The 16,666-nt window shown below is 45.1% G+C and overlaps 1 protein-coding gene across 1 annotated transcript in view; it reads left to right on the forward strand.

Moving 5' to 3' along the window:
- The window catches only part of KCP (kielin cysteine rich BMP regulator), a 521,393-nt gene that overhangs the window by 314,105 nt on the left and 190,622 nt on the right, over positions 1-16,666 (forward strand). The window contains exons 36-37 of the mRNA XM_069229392.1: positions 4,930-5,106; positions 5,492-5,577. Coding sequence (XP_069085493.1) covers positions 4,930-5,106; positions 5,492-5,577 — 263 coding nt within the window. The remainder of the gene's footprint in view (positions 1-4,929; positions 5,107-5,491; positions 5,578-16,666) is intronic.

The following is a 16,666-nucleotide window of genomic DNA, read 5'->3' on the forward strand; positions in this document are numbered from 1 at the left end:
GACCTGGGACTGCCCATGCCAATGCAGATGGCCTTTCCAGGTTCTTCCACTTAGAAAATGAAGACTCTCTTGGGAAAGGTTAGTCTCATCCTCTTTCGTTTGGGGGGGGGTTGTGTAAGGAAATGCCTCCTTGGCATGGTTGCCCCCTGACTTTTTGCCTTTGCTGATGCTATGTTTACAATTGAAAGTGTGCTGAGGCCTGCTAACCAGGCCCCAGCACCAGTGTTCTTTCCCTAACCTGTACTTTTGTATCCACAATTGGCAGACCCTGGCATCCAGATAAGTCCCTTGTAACTGGTACTTCTAGTACCAAGGGCCCTGATGCCAAGGAAGGTCTCTAAGGGCTGCAGCATGTCTTATGCCACCCTGGAGACCTCTCACTCAGCACAGACACACTGCTTGCCAGCTTGTGTGTGCTAGTGAGGACAAAACGAGTAAGTCGACATGGCACTCCCCTCAGGGTGCCATGCCAGCCTCTCACTGCCTATGCAGTATAGGTAAGACACCCCTCTAGCAGGCCTTACAGCCCTAAGGCAGGGTGCACTATACCATAGGTGAGGGTACCAGTGCATGAGCATGGTACCCCTACAGTGTCTAAACAAAACCTTAGACATTGTAAGTACAGGGTAGCCATAAGAGTATATGGTCTGGGAGTCTGTCAAACACGAACTCCACAGCACCATAATGGCTACACTGAAAACTGGGAAGTTTGGTATCAAACTTCTCAGCACAATAAATGCACACTGATGCCAGTGTACATTTTATTGTAAAATACACCACAGAGGGCACCTTAGAGGTGCCCCCTGAAACTTAACCGACTATCTGTGTAGGCTGACTAGTTTTAGCAGCCTGCCACAAACCGAGACATGTTGCTGGCCCCATGGGGAGAGTGCCTTTGTCACTCTGAGGCCAGTAACAAAGCCTGCACTGGGTGGAGATGCTAACACCTCTCCCAGGCAGGAATTGTCACACCTGGCGGTGAGCCTCAAAGGCTCACCTCCTTTGTGCCAACCCAGCAGGACACTCCAGCTAGTGGAGTTGCCCGCCCCCTCCGGCCAGGCCCCACTTTTGGCGGCAAGGCCGGAGAAAATAATGAGAATAACAAGGAGGAGTCACTGGCCAGTCAGGACAGCCCCTAAGGTGTCCTGAGCTGAGGTGACTCTAACTTTTAGAAATCCTCCATCTTGCAGATGGAGGATTCCCCCAATAGGGTTAGGATTGTGACCCCCTCCCCTTGGGAGGAGGCACAAAGAGGGTGTACCCACCCTCAGGGCTAGTAGCCATTGGCTACTAACCCCCCAGACCTAAACACGCCCTTAAATTTAGTATTTAAGGGCTACCCTGAACCCTAGAAAATTAGATTCCTGCAACTACAAGAAGAAGGACTGCCCAGCTGAAAACCCCTGCAGCGGAAGACCAGAAGACGACAACTGCCTTGGCTCCAGAAACTCACCGGCCTGTCTCCTGCCTTCCAAAGATCCTGCTCCAGCGACGCCTTCCAAAGGGACCAGCGACCTCGACATCCTCTGAGGACTGCCCCTGCTTTGAAAAGACAAGAAACTCCCGAGGACAGCGGACCTGCTCCAAGAAAAGCTGCAACTTTGTTTCCAGCAGCTTTAAAGAACCCTGCAAGCTCCCCGCAAGAAGCGTGAGACTTGCAACACTGCACCCGGCGACCCCGACTCGGCTGGTGGCGATCCAACACCTCAGGAGGGACCCCAGGACTACTCTGATACTGTGAGTACCAAAACCTGTCCCCCCTGAGCCCCCACAGCGCCGCCTGCAGAGGGAATCCCGAGGCTTCCCCTGACCGCGACTCTTTGAACCTAAAGTCCCGACGCCTGGGAGAGACCCTGCACCCGCAGCCCCCAGGACCTGAAGGACCGGACTTTCACTGGAGGAGTGACCCCCAGGAGTCCCTCTCCCTTGCCCAAGTGGAGGTTTCCCCGAGGAATCCCCCCCTTGCCTGCCTGCAGCGCTGAAGAGATCCCGAGATCTCTCATAGACTAACATTGCGAACCCGACGCTGGTTTCTACACTGCACCCGGCCGCCCCCGCGCCGCTGAGGGTGAAATTTCTGTGTGGACTTGTGTCCCCCCCGGTGCCCTACAAAACCCCCCTGGTCTGCCCTCCGAAGACGCGGGTACTTACCTGCAAGCAGACCGGAACCGGGGCACCCCCTTCTCTCCATTCTAGCCTATGTGTTTTGGGCACCACTTTGAACTCTGCACCTGACCGGCCCTGAGCTGCTGGTGTGGTGACTTTGGGGTTGCTCTGAACCCCCAACGGTGGGCTACCTTGGACCAAGAACTGAACCCTGTAAGTGTCTTACTTACCTGGTAAAACTAACCAAAACTTACCTCCCCTAGGAACTGTGAAAATTGCACTAAGTGTCCACTTTCCAAACAGCTATTTGTCAATAACTTGAAAAGTATACATGCAATTTTGATGATTTGAAGTTCCTAAAGTACTTACCTGCAATACCTTTCGAATGAGATATTACATGTAGAATTTGAACCTGTGGTTCTTAAAATAAACTAAGAAAAGATATTTTTCTATACAAAAACCTATTGGCTGGATTTGTCTCTGAGTGTGTGTACCTCATTTATTGTCTATGTGTATGTACAACAAATGCTTAACACTACTCCTTGGATAAGCCTACTGCTCGACCACACTACCACAAAATAGAGCATTAGTATTATCTATTTTTACCACTATTTTTACCTCTAAGGGGAACCCTTGGACTCTGTGCATGCTATTCCTTACTTTGAAATAGCACATACAGAGCCAACTTCCTACACATACAATAAACAACATGAATTAAACTCGAGGAGAGAATCATGCGTCTTGCCGATTCGAGTATCACCATGTAAAAAGCCAAGAAATGGTAGTACGCAATGAATATCAAAGTCAAATCATCATTAAACGAATCACGCGTCTTGCCGATTCGTAAACCACGATGTAAATGCCAAGAAATAACAGCTCACAATGAATAACAAGATCAAAGTACAATGAAACGAATCACGCGTCTTTTGCCGATTCTTAAGCCACCATGTAAATGTCAAGAAATGGTAGCACGCAATGAACAACAAAGTTAAAACCCCATAAAACGAATCGCGCGTCTTGCCGATTCTTAAGCCACCATGTAAATGTCAAGAAATGGTAGCGCGCAATGAATAAAAAGATTAAATTATCATGAAACGAATCACGCGTCTTGCTGATTCGCAAGTCACCCTGCAAATGTCACAAACACTCAAGCGCATATTTCACACCCGCAAAGTACTCTGTCAAATCATAAAAGAATTAGGCCCAAGAACATGAGAGTTCTCGATAACGGCGTCGGGAGGCCAGCCCAACCACCGTCTTACCGCCCAGAACAAGGATCTCCAAATGAAGAATGAAAGTCAGATGTCTGGAAGATCAAATAGGCCACCGGGACAGGAGCTCAGTAAGTAGCTGCTGCTCTGCACCGGGACCTCTGAATAGTGAGCACTTGGAGCTGGGCTGGTTCCTTTATATAGTCTTGGCCCAACCCACAACCACACCCAGGCATGTTGAAGGGAAAGTCTGTAGAAGGCCCTGGAAAGGGACCATACCCTAACACACTCTGAAGGCCTGCAGCAATACATTGCAAATTAACAGCATTTGTAAGCACATTAAAAATAAGTCTTCAGGATTGAACTCTGCAATGCAAAAAGGTTAAACAACAACATATCAGCACAATGCATAAATTACGTTGTCTTGAGAGTGTTGGGTTTTTGCATTCTAGTCGCCAATAGAGCGCGCACTGCCCTGGTGTTGACACCTGGCCCCCTTTTACTGGAATGCTCTCACTTTAACCGTTCGCTGGTGCCCAGATCATATCAAATTTAGGAAATTGCTTAAGACTGCACTGTTTTAATTCTTTGACATTTCTCTGTATCTGTAGTCTGTATGGCAAACTTTGCAGGGAAACCATTCTCGGTGTGATTTGTGCGCAATATAAGTTAAATTAACACAACAAATTAACATAGGGCTGATGGGTAGTCCCTGAGGGACCCCCATGAGCAACAAATTGCCCCATTTTTTTTTTCCGGATAATTTGCGGATCCACCATGGGGCTCAGCATGAATCCCCATGTAAATTCACGACAGAACTGCAGATCCGCTCTGGAACCGCAAATCCAGAGCAGATCTGCAAATCCTGAGACCGTTGGGAAAAAAATACATGCAGTCACTCAACCAGCCCGTGTGGGGTTGGCACCACGTGGGGTATTGGGTGCAGGGCCTGACCACAGACCAGGCCCTGCAACCACCCCTCCACCTCACACAGGTGAAGGCTGTGCGTAGTGTTGTTTTGGCAGTACATGGGTGGTTGGGTGCAGGCCCTGACCGCAGACCAGTCCTTGTGGCCACCCCCACTGCCCGCCGTGCACAGCCAAAGGCCTTGCGCTGTGTGGGGTTGACAGTACATGGGTTGATGGGTAAAGGCCCTGGCCACAAGCCAGGCCCTGCAGCCAAGCCCCCACTGTGTTAAAAACCATAGAAATTGACTGAAAAAAACAAAAGTTACAGGGACATTATAGTTGGGAATTAACATTTAAAAAAAAATATAGAAATTCACTGAAAAAAAAAGGTTACGGAGACTCTCACAGATTTCTTATCAAAAATGTTATTACAAATGTTTAAGTGATATTATCAATGATAGGATGTGGTTTGTGAAATTTTCAGGTTTGTGGTCCTTTAACCTCCACAAAACAATGAAATAATTTTGTTGATGTATAGCAGCACAAATAACCTGAACATATATATACATATATATATATGTACTCAAGCATATGCACACTGGTGCGCACACACCCGACAACACATCACACGTTCTGCTTTATGGTATTATGCAGTGCATGTAGGGATATAGTAGGCTTTAACCTAAACTCTGTGTCTGTTATAGGTTGTGAGTACCTTGGCGAGGAGTATTTGAATGGCCAAGAGTTCACAAATCCACAAGACCAGTGCAGCCGATGTGCATGTTTGAATGGATTTGTCCACTGCAACAAGAAACCCTGCTACAAACCTGGCTGCACTCATCCTATTACTCTTCCCAACAAGTGCTGCCCTGTCTGTGAGGGTAAGCAATCATGGGCCAGAAGACATTCCCTGCCTATCTGGGTAAGAAAGGGCTGCTCATGGGTTATGCCCCCTCTGTGAAAGAAAGTATTATCTGAGTGTAAGTATGCTCCAGATAGGCAGGACCTGGCTGTGTATGTGCATGCCCTCAGGAAAGAACCTGTCCTAAATGGGAGGATAATTGAATGCTGGAGTTCCATGACTTAACTGTGGGAGTATGTGCACTCTGTTGAGATCTGTCCTCACTGTCAGGGCACCTAAGCTCACCTTTGCACATCCTTGCAGCGATGACCTACCAAATACTATATTTAAAATGGTAAACTAAAGAGAGACATTGATACAATCCCTGTAATTGCTTCTTTTTACTTTATTCTTTCCCCCCATAGGATGCTTCTACAATGATGTGGCTATCAGTAATGGACAGAGCTTCCCTGACCCAGCAGAGAAACTCTGCTCGCAGTGCACATGTAGGGTAAGTGAAGCTTCCCCTCCTCAGCCCTCCATTTATGTATGTTAGGAAGTGAATTAGAATGGCTAGTAAAGTTCTTTTGAATCCTCAGTGGAATAAGTCATATCCAATTTTATTACTCCTAAGATAGCTCAGAACTTCTTTGACCTCCAGAATTCCCCTGGGAACATTCACAACTAGTCCTCTCTGGCACCCAAGAAACTTCTGAAGACTCTCTTCTCAGGTCCCTAAGATTACACGGGGGAACATCCACAACTGATACCAGCTGGTATCACATATCCCACCACCACCATATCTTTTATCCCTGAAATTCCCCAATATTTTTCCTTCATGCTGCTATTTATGCAGCCCCTAATCCTAAAGTAACCCCCAGACTGTACATCTAGTGCTCTTCAAGTTGGAGAGTTAATGCTGTCCACAACAAAGAAATACCCATTCCCATAATTTTTGGCTGTGTTACGCAAGTTTTCTCACCAGAGCAGGGCTATCCATTTGTGTGGTGGTCCTGTAAGATCCATGGCGTGATGAAAGTATGACACGCTAGCTCTACCCTGTATCCTTTATGAAGAGGAACATCTGTCCCAATTCAGTTGGCTAAAGGTTTAAACTGTGTGGATTAACCTGAACTGATTGACAGTGGATTGATGTCCACCTTCAAAGGCTGTGATAAGCTAAGCATTACCATAGTACTTTGAATACCTATATCAAAACAGCCCTCTTCATGCCTTTCTGCACTGCTTGATAAACATGGAGCTGAGTGCTGCTGATTTTCTCAATGCCAGCATTACCTTTTAGGTCCTTCTGAAGCTCTATTGGCCTGCCCTTCTGCTGACCTTGCCTGTATGGATGTACCCACTCAGTCCACAGTATCCACTGATGCTGACCCAGAGCACCAAGGAGCTTACACTCCTCTCCTCTTTAATATAGAGAGCAGCCTACAAGAACAGATGAACTGAGTGGTGACACTTCCTGGCAAGCACACTCCTCCCTGTGTGTTGTACTTGTTTTACCCTTCTTCTGTCCGATGTGGTGTTGAGCAAGGGCCCATCATCATCCTCAATGGGTAGTGTGTCAAACATGTGTCCCTGAGTTACACTCTGAGGGTAGCTTGCTGACTTGATATAGTGCTAAAAGGTTCTGTGTGGTCCTTCTGTATGCCCTTTCTTCCTGCCCCATAACCAAGGCTGTACTGGCTGTACAGGGCATCAGATTTTTCCCTGTGAAGCTGTGAGTGTGGGATGCTGGTTTTGCAGCAGTGCAGCAATTTTAAAAGCAGTGTAGAGTTCCTTGTATATCCAAAAGTTTTTTAGCAACAATAAAAGTGCCAAGATAACTCTGATCATTAATGTAACTGCTAGAGGGAGATGATGTTTTGTCTAGTGGCAGTTTTGACTCATCTAAGGTAGCACAGAGGATTAATGTGCCTGCTGCAAAGAATATGTACTTTGCAAATTACGGGACAGTATGTTATGTGCCAGCTCAGTGGGATACTGCTTTTGTCATAGAGATCCTTTTGTTACTGTGCAGTTAATAAGTTACTGCTAGACCTGTCAGCTCTTGGTGTGGGTTACCCTGTCTTTTGGCTTCTGACCTCCTGTTTTGATCCTGTGCTGAACTTCATTTTTGCTGGCTCCGGATATTTTATCCACTGCTGACTAGTGCTAAAGTGCAAGTGCTCTCTGTCTAAATTGTATTGGTAATTGGTTTATCCATGATGGGCATATTTGATTTACTAGTAAGTCCCTAGTACAGTGCACAGTGTGTGCCCAGGGCCTGTGTGTGCCACCCACATGAGTAGCTCTGGAAACATGTCTCAGACCTGCCACTGCAGTGTCTGTATGGGCAGTTTGGAACTGCCAGTTTGACCTGACCAGTGTACCCACTTGCCAGGCCCAAACCTTCCCTTTTACTACATGTAAGCCAGCCCTAAAGTAGGCCCAAGGCAGCCCCATGGACAGGGTGCAGTGTATTTAATAGGAAGAACGTGTATTGTTGTGTTTTGCATGTCCTGATAGTGAAATACTGCTAAATTCGGTTTTCACTATTGTAAGACCTATCTCTCCTCATAGGGTATCATAAGGATTGCCTTTAAATATCTTTTAAGTGTAATTTCCAATTGGTAGCAGATAGATATGGAGTTTGGGGTTTCTGAACTCACAATTGTAAAATACATCTTTTGGTGAAGTTGGATTTTAAGTTTGAAAATGCCACTTTTGGAAACTGGGCATTTTCTTGCGTAACCATTCTGTGCCTGTGCCTGGCTGTAGAATACATGTTTGGGTCAGGCTGACATTTGGGCTGTCTGTGAATTCACTATAGCCAGTCACACAAAGGAGCTGAGGTGTGCCCTGCATATCCTGATGGGTCTTCTTGGGCTAGAGTGGAGGGAGAATCTGATAGTTACACCTGAACAGGGCTGAGCCTGTCCTTACACAAAACACCCTCTAACCCTCTGGAGCATGACTGAGGCCAGGGCAGGAAAGGCAGGGTCTTGTGCACTACAAAGACTTTTCTTCCAAAGTATTTGACCACTGAGACAACAACTTCAGAACCCTTAAGGACTGAGGACATTCTGCCAGGAAAAAGAGCTAGATGCAGTAGGAAGGACTTCCACTCTGCCTGTTGCTTTGCTGGGCTGCTGCTTGTGGCTTCTGTCCTGGGAGTGAAAGGACTAGACTGCTTTCTATATCCTGCTTTCCAAGGATCTTCAAGGGCTTGGACTGAGCTTACCTCCTGTTAAGAAGTCTCAGGGACATCAAAGACTTCATCTGCCAGCACCTGGGCTCTCTTGCTGAGAATCCTGACTTGCCAAGTGGTGCCAGATCCAGTTCCAGGGCCCTTGGAATTGAGTTCTGGTGAAAACAAGAAGAAACCAAGAGCATCGACTCCAGAGCGACTTCGGAACCGGCACCGCTGTCAAACGCCACGGTGCTGCCTGCACCAGTAGCTGTAGTCCTGATGAGTGCAGCGACTGGGACTGATGTCGCAGACCGGACTCCGCTGCAGCTTCCCCGGAGCCCTGCCACAGCGTGAGTTCTGAGTACCATGTCCCCGATGTCTGGGACATCCGACTCCCCGCAGCACCTGTGGCCCTGCATAGTGATCGCGACACTGCGAAGTCGATGCTGCACGTCTTGACCTGCTGGATTCATCGCCCTGCCGGATCTTAAGGAACTAATGCCTGGCCACCGACACTGCATCCCCTCCCCGCCAACTGTAAGGAACCTACGCCTCACCTCCCATGCCTCGCAGTAAGGAACCAACACCCCACCTCCCCAGTAGCAGTAAGGAACCAACACCTCACCGGCTCCAGTGAAGCCTCACCTCCCAAACTGTGTAACGTCTTTGTTTCATTGCTTACCAAAGGTACTGTGCCGAGGGTCCGTGCAACTACATGACCGGGTCTCACTCCCTTGCGAGTGGTGCTGGGCTGTTGGGAAGGACTCCGTCAACAAAGTTGTGATAGCCTCAGTTGAAGCTATTGTGTTTCTAAGTGCTTTTTTTTAGATTTAATCTTTCAAAATTCATATCTTTGCTTGTGTATGTTGTTTTTTGTCATTTTGGTCTTGTTTTATTCAGCGAAATATTGGCTATTTGTCTAAACTGGTGTGGGGTACTTTTGTGGCGTTTTCACTGTGTTACTGTGTGTGTGTGTGTGTGTACAAATACTTCACACATTGACTTTGAGATAAGCCTGACTGCTCATGCCGAGTTCCAACGTGGTGAGCAGGGGTTATTTTAGGTGTGTGACTCACTTACCTTGACTAGAGCAAGAGTCCCTACTTTGACAAGGTGCAAACCACTGCCAAACAGAGGCCCCATTTCTAACGGTTACAATAATAATCTTGCACAGTGAGCTATGAACTGCCTTCAAAAAGCTGCATGCAAACTGCATTGTACAGTTTTGAAAGTTAATTTTTCCCAGACTTTAATTATCCTAATTTTGCTAAAAAAGGTTTGTTTGGTTAGAAATAATTTGTTATTAGTAAAGTCAACCCTAACTACTGTAGTACGTTCTGAATCCTGAGTTTTGCAGCATGAATCTTTTCTGGATTCACATGTTGTGCATTATTCTGCCATCTAGTGGTTGGGTCTGTTATATTTCCCTTGTGGCCACAGTCCTTCTTCTCTTTTCTCTATTTTTTTTAACTGATGGGCATCAACAGATCCACCATTTGGTGCCTTATCTCGCCCCTGTAACATCATACAACCTCTCCTTATGCTGTTTTCATGGCCTGGACGCACAGCTGAGGGACCCCCGTGTCATGGAAAAAAGTTGCAAATGTCAAAGTTTTCATCAAGGAGTTCGTAGAAGAGTTCAGAAGAAATCCACACAGGTTCATCGAAGAAGGTACTGATAAAAACCAATATCATTAAAGGAAGAATCAGACGTGAAGAGAATGCCTAGATGGGGGGTTCCCTGGTCCCCGTTATGGAGAAAACACTTTTCAAGTTCTGCACCAACTGCTATCACAAGTTTGCACTAAAGAACCAGCATCAGGTGTGTAACCTTTGCCTACCACTTTAACCCCAAAGTGAGGGGTGTGAGATGTGCGCTGAATTCAGAGCAAAAACTCTGAAGGTGAGACTAAAGCAGTGAGAGGCCCACCACGCCATGCAAGGACAGAAATCAACACCTTCCCTGAAAGATCTGGGACTTTCAAGTGATGAGGACGACAATATCGCAAAGGGAGCTGAGGAGGAAAGCTTGGACGTGGAGATAAGAATCGTTGACGTCAAGCAGAAAAAAACATAGGAGAAGACGACTACCCTAAATAAAGCACCCTAGGGGAAAGCCATGTATGCAGACTCAAAATCCTTAAAGTCTGCCTTGGCAATGAAAAAGATTTCTCTGAAAGATCCCCTTGGTCCCTTCATAGGGATACTGCAGGAGGAGGAGGAAAACATACGGAAAAGAAGAAGACATCGAAGGACGATCGAAACATTTCAATGTCGAAAGACTGCAAAACGGGAAATACACCGACAAAATTGTTGGCAGAGATGCTGACAAAAGACGCTTGAATGTCCAAGAGAAAAGCGTTAGTGATCAACGTCGAAGATCAGGCTGCCGAATTGGAAAGAAAAGCATCTTGAAGCCGAAATGGCGGCTTTACTACAAAAGAAGAAAGATTTTGATGATTCACTGAGGGAATACAGAATCCCACATAAACCTCCTCCACAAAGGGAAGAACAACAATAAGAATTTGAGATGAAACCATCCTTAACTGTAGAACCCCCGGGAGAGGAGGAAGAGTAACAGCAATTCTTCAATGAAGAAGGAGAAGGAGAAGGAGGTCAGAGCATTGAAATATTCCAGGAAGAGGAGGGCTCAGAGTATACAGAGCCTCAGTGGCAGGACATGGAGACAGACTGTCCAGAAGAGGCTGTAGACACTTACCCATCAAGACCACTTCCACTTGAGAACAGTACCATGTATGGGCAAGTAATAAAGAGGGCAGCTAACAAATACAGAGTTCAGCTAGAGGAAGAAGAAACGAAATCATGCTTTCTTTTAGAAACTCTTCTACCATCTCAAGGAAAGAACCAATTTTTGCCCATGCTCCTAAGCATTCTCGATCAAGGGAGAGAAGCCTTGAAGGAGCCTGCAACATGCAGACAATAACATTGGCAGAGAAAAAATATAAGCACTCCTCAAAAGACCCAGCTTACTATAAGTGCACAGTACCTGCTGACTTAGTTATAGCAGCAATTGCAAGGAAAAGGGCTAACATCCCGGCAACATCAGGGCCACACTGACAAAGAAAGTATAAAGATGGGCTTAGTTGGAAGGAAGTTTGAAAGGGATGCGGCTAACCAGTTCAGATGCCCTCCTTAATAGATATGCCTATAAGCAATGCGATTAAATAGCAGAACTAATAAGGCATCTCCCACAGCAGTACCACAAAAGAGCAGCAGCAATTACAAAAGATGGCAAAATATTACCAGTATGTGCTTAAAATCAGTACTGGATGCAGCTGACACAGTAAATCAGCAGATAACAGCAGGAACTTCTCTACAACACCATGTACTAACAATATCTGGGTTCAAGCCTGAGGTGCAAGCAAACATCATAAACACACTGTTCAAGGGGCAGCAGCTATTTGGCAGTGCTGTCGATGACACACTGCAGCAAATTAAAATAGATAATGATACAGCAAAATCAATGGAGGAAATGTAAGAAGAGGAACCCCTGTCACCAGAAGACCAATAGACAGAGGGAGCTTCCTTTCAGCTTAATCTCATCAAGGATTCCAAAGAACTCCCCAAACACTGTCATCATCGCATCAGTGGCAGTTCCAGTCACAGGCATGACAATCGTTTTGAGGTTGAGCACAGGTAAGAGCTCAACCACACAAAGGAGGACCTCCTCCTCCTCAAAGTGACCGCTTTACTCACATAAATCTCTCACACACAACACCTGTGGGAGGGAGAATAAAATACTTTCTCTAGGAGTGGAGGAACATAACATCAGACTATTGGATTCTACATACAATGAAATTCAGATGTTGTATAGAATTAATAAACCTGCCTCCAACAAAAAGACCAAAGGCAAAGAAACACTCAGAAGAAGAGACTTCAAGACTAATCAGTGAAATAGAAGAATGATTGTAAAATGAGGCAATAGAAAAGGTACCAAAGAAAGACATCAACAAAGGAAATTACTCCACTTATTTCCTAATTCCAAAGCCAGATAGAAGCTTTCAACCAATTCTGGATTTATGGTTCATAAACAAATTCATGAAAACAGTCAAATTAAAAATGGCAACACTACAAGAGGTCACTCCACAGTTCGAAAAAGGGGACTACATGGCAACAATAGATCTAAACGATGCATACTTACATATTCCAATGAACCACAATCACAAAAATTATCTGTGGTTCATGGCGAACAACAAATACTAAGAACTCAAGGTTTTAGCTTTCGTATCAAACCAGCACCAAGAGTGTTCACAAAATGCCTAGCAGCAGTAGCAGTATATCTGAGAAGACATACATATATATATATATATATATATATATATATATATATATATATACATGTATATCCTTAGCTGGATGATTGGTTTATAAGAGCAAATTCTCACAAAAAGTACTAAGATCGTGTTCACAAAGTAGTATCAACATTATACAATCTAGGATTTTCAATAAATACAAAAAAATCATCAACAAAGCCAAAACAAAATAAATGCACAGCATGTGATTCCAGAAAATATTCATGCTGCAAAATGAAATGGTTTCGGACCTGTAATAGTAGACCCACCCACTTCCCCAAGCAGATGGGGAAGAAAAAAAATAAAAGAATTTGACGATAGCGACCATGAAAACAGTGTAAGGAGAGGTCGTATGATGTCACAAGGGAATGGATAAGGCACCAAATGATGGATCCATCGATGCCCAGCCGTAAAAACAAAAAAATGTAAAAAAGAGAAAAGAGAAGGAGGACTAAGGCTGCAAATGGAATATTCCGGACCCAACCACTAGATGGAGGAATAATGCACAGCATGTGAATCCAGATAATTCTTCAAGCTGCAAATTACTATTATAGGTAAGAGACCATTTTGTTTATGCTCCCCCAGAAAAAGCACTCTTAAAAAATGCCTACCAGGAGATGACATGTGAATCCTACAACTTTGTAGTCACCTTAGTCTTATATGACATTTTCAGTACATTGGTTTGCACATGTATGATCCATTGTCTCTTTATGTGTGTGTGTGATGTAGTGTTCTAACACCATACGCTGGTAAGAGAGGCACTATAAAACAAATAAAATACACGTGACAGAGGGACTATGGAGAGATGAGAGGCACTGTTAGAGGGTGATGGTGAGGGAATTGTTGAAGAGCCCCAATAAAGTCTGCTGTATCCTGGTGCTCTGTAAGGATATCTGATATAACAGAATAAATAATGAGAAACGTGTAGTAGAATGCACCATTTCTGTCATTGTTTCGAAATTTTCTTGGGGGGGCAGAACCCCCATGCTCCCAAACCCCCAAGCCCCATGGTAGTGGTCAGAATTGCTTGCTATGCACCCTATGGGAGGTGGTCTGACAACATTTTCTAGGACTGATTTGGGCTCCCAGTCCAGACCTGCCCATAACCCCTGATTTGCCTGACGATCAGAACCTTGACTGGCCTTCTTAATATCCATATTTTCCTCCATTAAAGCAGGAGACATACAGACCCTGTGTTACCTGTATCTTTTGGTTCAGCGATGCCCTACCTTTATGGTACTGTAAAAAACACCAATTCTTCATTGGAAGACAAAGCAACCATTTTAGATTCATTAATTTTAAATGCTTACAGACACTGGAAAATATTCATTTGTTAGTGTCTTGTTGACTTCCACTACACTGAAGTCATTATATTGTGCTCACATGATTTTCAAAAGATTGCAATCAGCTAATGATTGCAGACATACATATGACTTGCAGTGGTGCTGTAACGATTTTCTGAGCAAGGGTAATATCATCAGTGATTCATCACTGAAGTAAGTCATAGGGATTGTGAAAAATCCAAGTGTTTCACAAAGAAGAAGCAGAGCAAATGAGCCACGTCCAATCAGCATGAGACTGGTAAAGGTGCGGTGTGGCCGATCCAATGCCTGAGCTTCTCCTACTTGGGAATCCATATGACATGGGACCCGGATCTCGCATGGAGCCTTAATCTTCATCCCCACACTTGCACCATTCAGGTTGTTTTAAATAGTTGGACCAAACTACCACTTAACAAGGTGGGGGGGGGGGGTGACTCTATATAAAATGATTGTCTTACTGTACTTCCTTTATGTTGTCCAGAACTTTCCCCTCGCTATACCCAACCACTGGTTTGATTCTAAAACCTCACAGGCATGGAAATGCCTTTGGACCAGGATACCCACCAAAATCTTCTTTGAAATATGTGTTATTTCGACCTTCGAGAGAGGTCTAGCCATGATAGACATCTGCTTCTACTACTGGGCAGTGCACAGCATAGTGGTGAATGACTGGGTAAACGGGGACTGGGCAGACCCTCCCTGCTGGGCCTCAATGACCTTATGGGCATATTGTGTGGTGCACCAATCCCCTTGTCCTTCCCGGAGGTCACCAGTGTGGTCTTCCGAACTTGGTGGGTGGCCTTGTGATGAACAGCGTGGGACAAGCGAGTGATGCTGGAGACTGCCTTGTGGTTGGGTAAATGGTTAGAACAGACAGCACAATTGGAGGGGTTCCAGGGATGGGACAGTATATCTCACCTGGGTGACATCTGGGAGGGGATCATAAGAAATCCTTCCAGGGTCTCCAGACGGAGTTTTCCCCCCATAAATCCCAATTCTAACGCTATCTCCAACTCAGACATGCCGTAGCCCGACCAACAAGTGGTGTTGGTCAGAACCCTGAATATAATTCTATGGAAGTCAGGTTGCTCATGGGCCTGTTGCCCAAGGGAGGTATTTCTCTAGTTTACAGACCCCCTGTGAACCATTCTCCATGCTCTCAGGAGATACTGAGGGGACGGTGGGAGTGGTAGCTGGGCCCTCTGGAGGACATAGATTGGAGGTAGGCTTAAATGGCACCTTGTACCTTAGTGATCTCAACCCACCTGCACCTCATTCAATTGAAATAACTACACTACATCTATTATACACCCCAACGCTTATGGAAAGCGTGCAGGCTCCCCGACCCAACCTGCACTAGATGCCAAGGAGAAGTAGGTTAGTTCTTCTACATGGTGTGGCAATGTCCCACTATCCAAACATAATGGCTGGCCATATTTGTGGCCCTGTCTGAAGTGTTAGACCACTGGCTGGAAACCTCATCCAGAGTCGCTCTGCCTGGCCTTGTGGATGAGCTGGGAGGCAGAAGGGGGGGGCGGGGGCGAGCCTTGAAGGGGCTGGGAACGTTACAGGCTAAAAGGGACTTGGCTAAATACTGGAAATCATCTGAAGCCCCATACCTGGGGGAATGGATATCGGACATGGACCATTCGGCCAAGCTGGAAGAACTGATTTATCTTGCTCTGGGTTACCTAACGAAGCACCCGAAGGTATGTTGGAAGTGGCTCACATATTGTGAATTGAACACTGGTGGGTGTGAATGTGGGAGGATGAGGTAGGTGGGTCAGGATACTTACCACCAATGTCCTGTGAAGGCCCTGCATGCATTTGTTCTCTGGTGCTCTTTCAAAAGAAATAAAGTGTTGTTACAAAAAAAAGGTGTGGTGTTTAGCCAATGGTGCACTTTAGAGTACAGTGTCGCAAATATATTATTACAGCATGGTGTGAAAGCACACTGTCATTTACAGACAGCAAATGTTCCATTGAAATGGCCAAAAAAATCACAATAGCATACAGTTTTACTGATAAAACTATAGAGCACACAAGCTATAATATATGGAAATTGGGTTTCAGCAAATAATTATAATTTGCACATCACCAAGTAAAGTGCCTTGATTTGCTTGGATCCTACAAAAAATTTTTGCTTTCATCACACACTTTAGAATTACAAAGAAAATGTGCTTTCTTAACTGCTGATATATTTGAAATATTTGTACAGTTCGTTTTCCGATACTTAAAATTTGGTGTGTGTTAGGAAAAAATGACATCCTACAGCCTTCACGATCACTCTCAGTACCAAAACATGAGCAAGATTGTCATAAAGTTCACTTTAAAAAGTCCTTTAACTTTCCAGTCTGTGAAAGTGAAGTAAACACAAATCTTCAGGTTAAAATAATAAGCAGCAATTTGTCAGAAGACAGAGAGCCTGAGTATAAATATAGATTCTACTAAAATAATAGTCTTCCTGCCAAATTTATATGCGGGCGTACCTTAGGCTTGGCTACCGTGGTGACTACTCTGTCGGAGAAATGGCTGTATATCCACTCACCCAATCAGGATGGGTGGACATACAGCCGTTTGTTTTACTGACAATCACTGCCAGGCAAACTCTAAAGCTGAGGGAGAGTAAAAGGCAAATAATGACACCCCCCTGCCCCTCACCCCCACCGTTGGAGTCACCTCCTATGGCGAGGGGAGCGTTACTATTTTTATATTCAAAAAGAAAATCTTGTTTTGGGATTTTCTTTTTGAAAATAAAGTAAGAAAACTCTTTGGTTC

This window comes from Pleurodeles waltl, chromosome 4_1 (genome assembly GCF_031143425.1).
Source record: "Pleurodeles waltl isolate 20211129_DDA chromosome 4_1, aPleWal1.hap1.20221129, whole genome shotgun sequence".
NCBI classification, from domain to species: Eukaryota; Metazoa; Chordata; class Amphibia; order Caudata; family Salamandridae; genus Pleurodeles; species Pleurodeles waltl.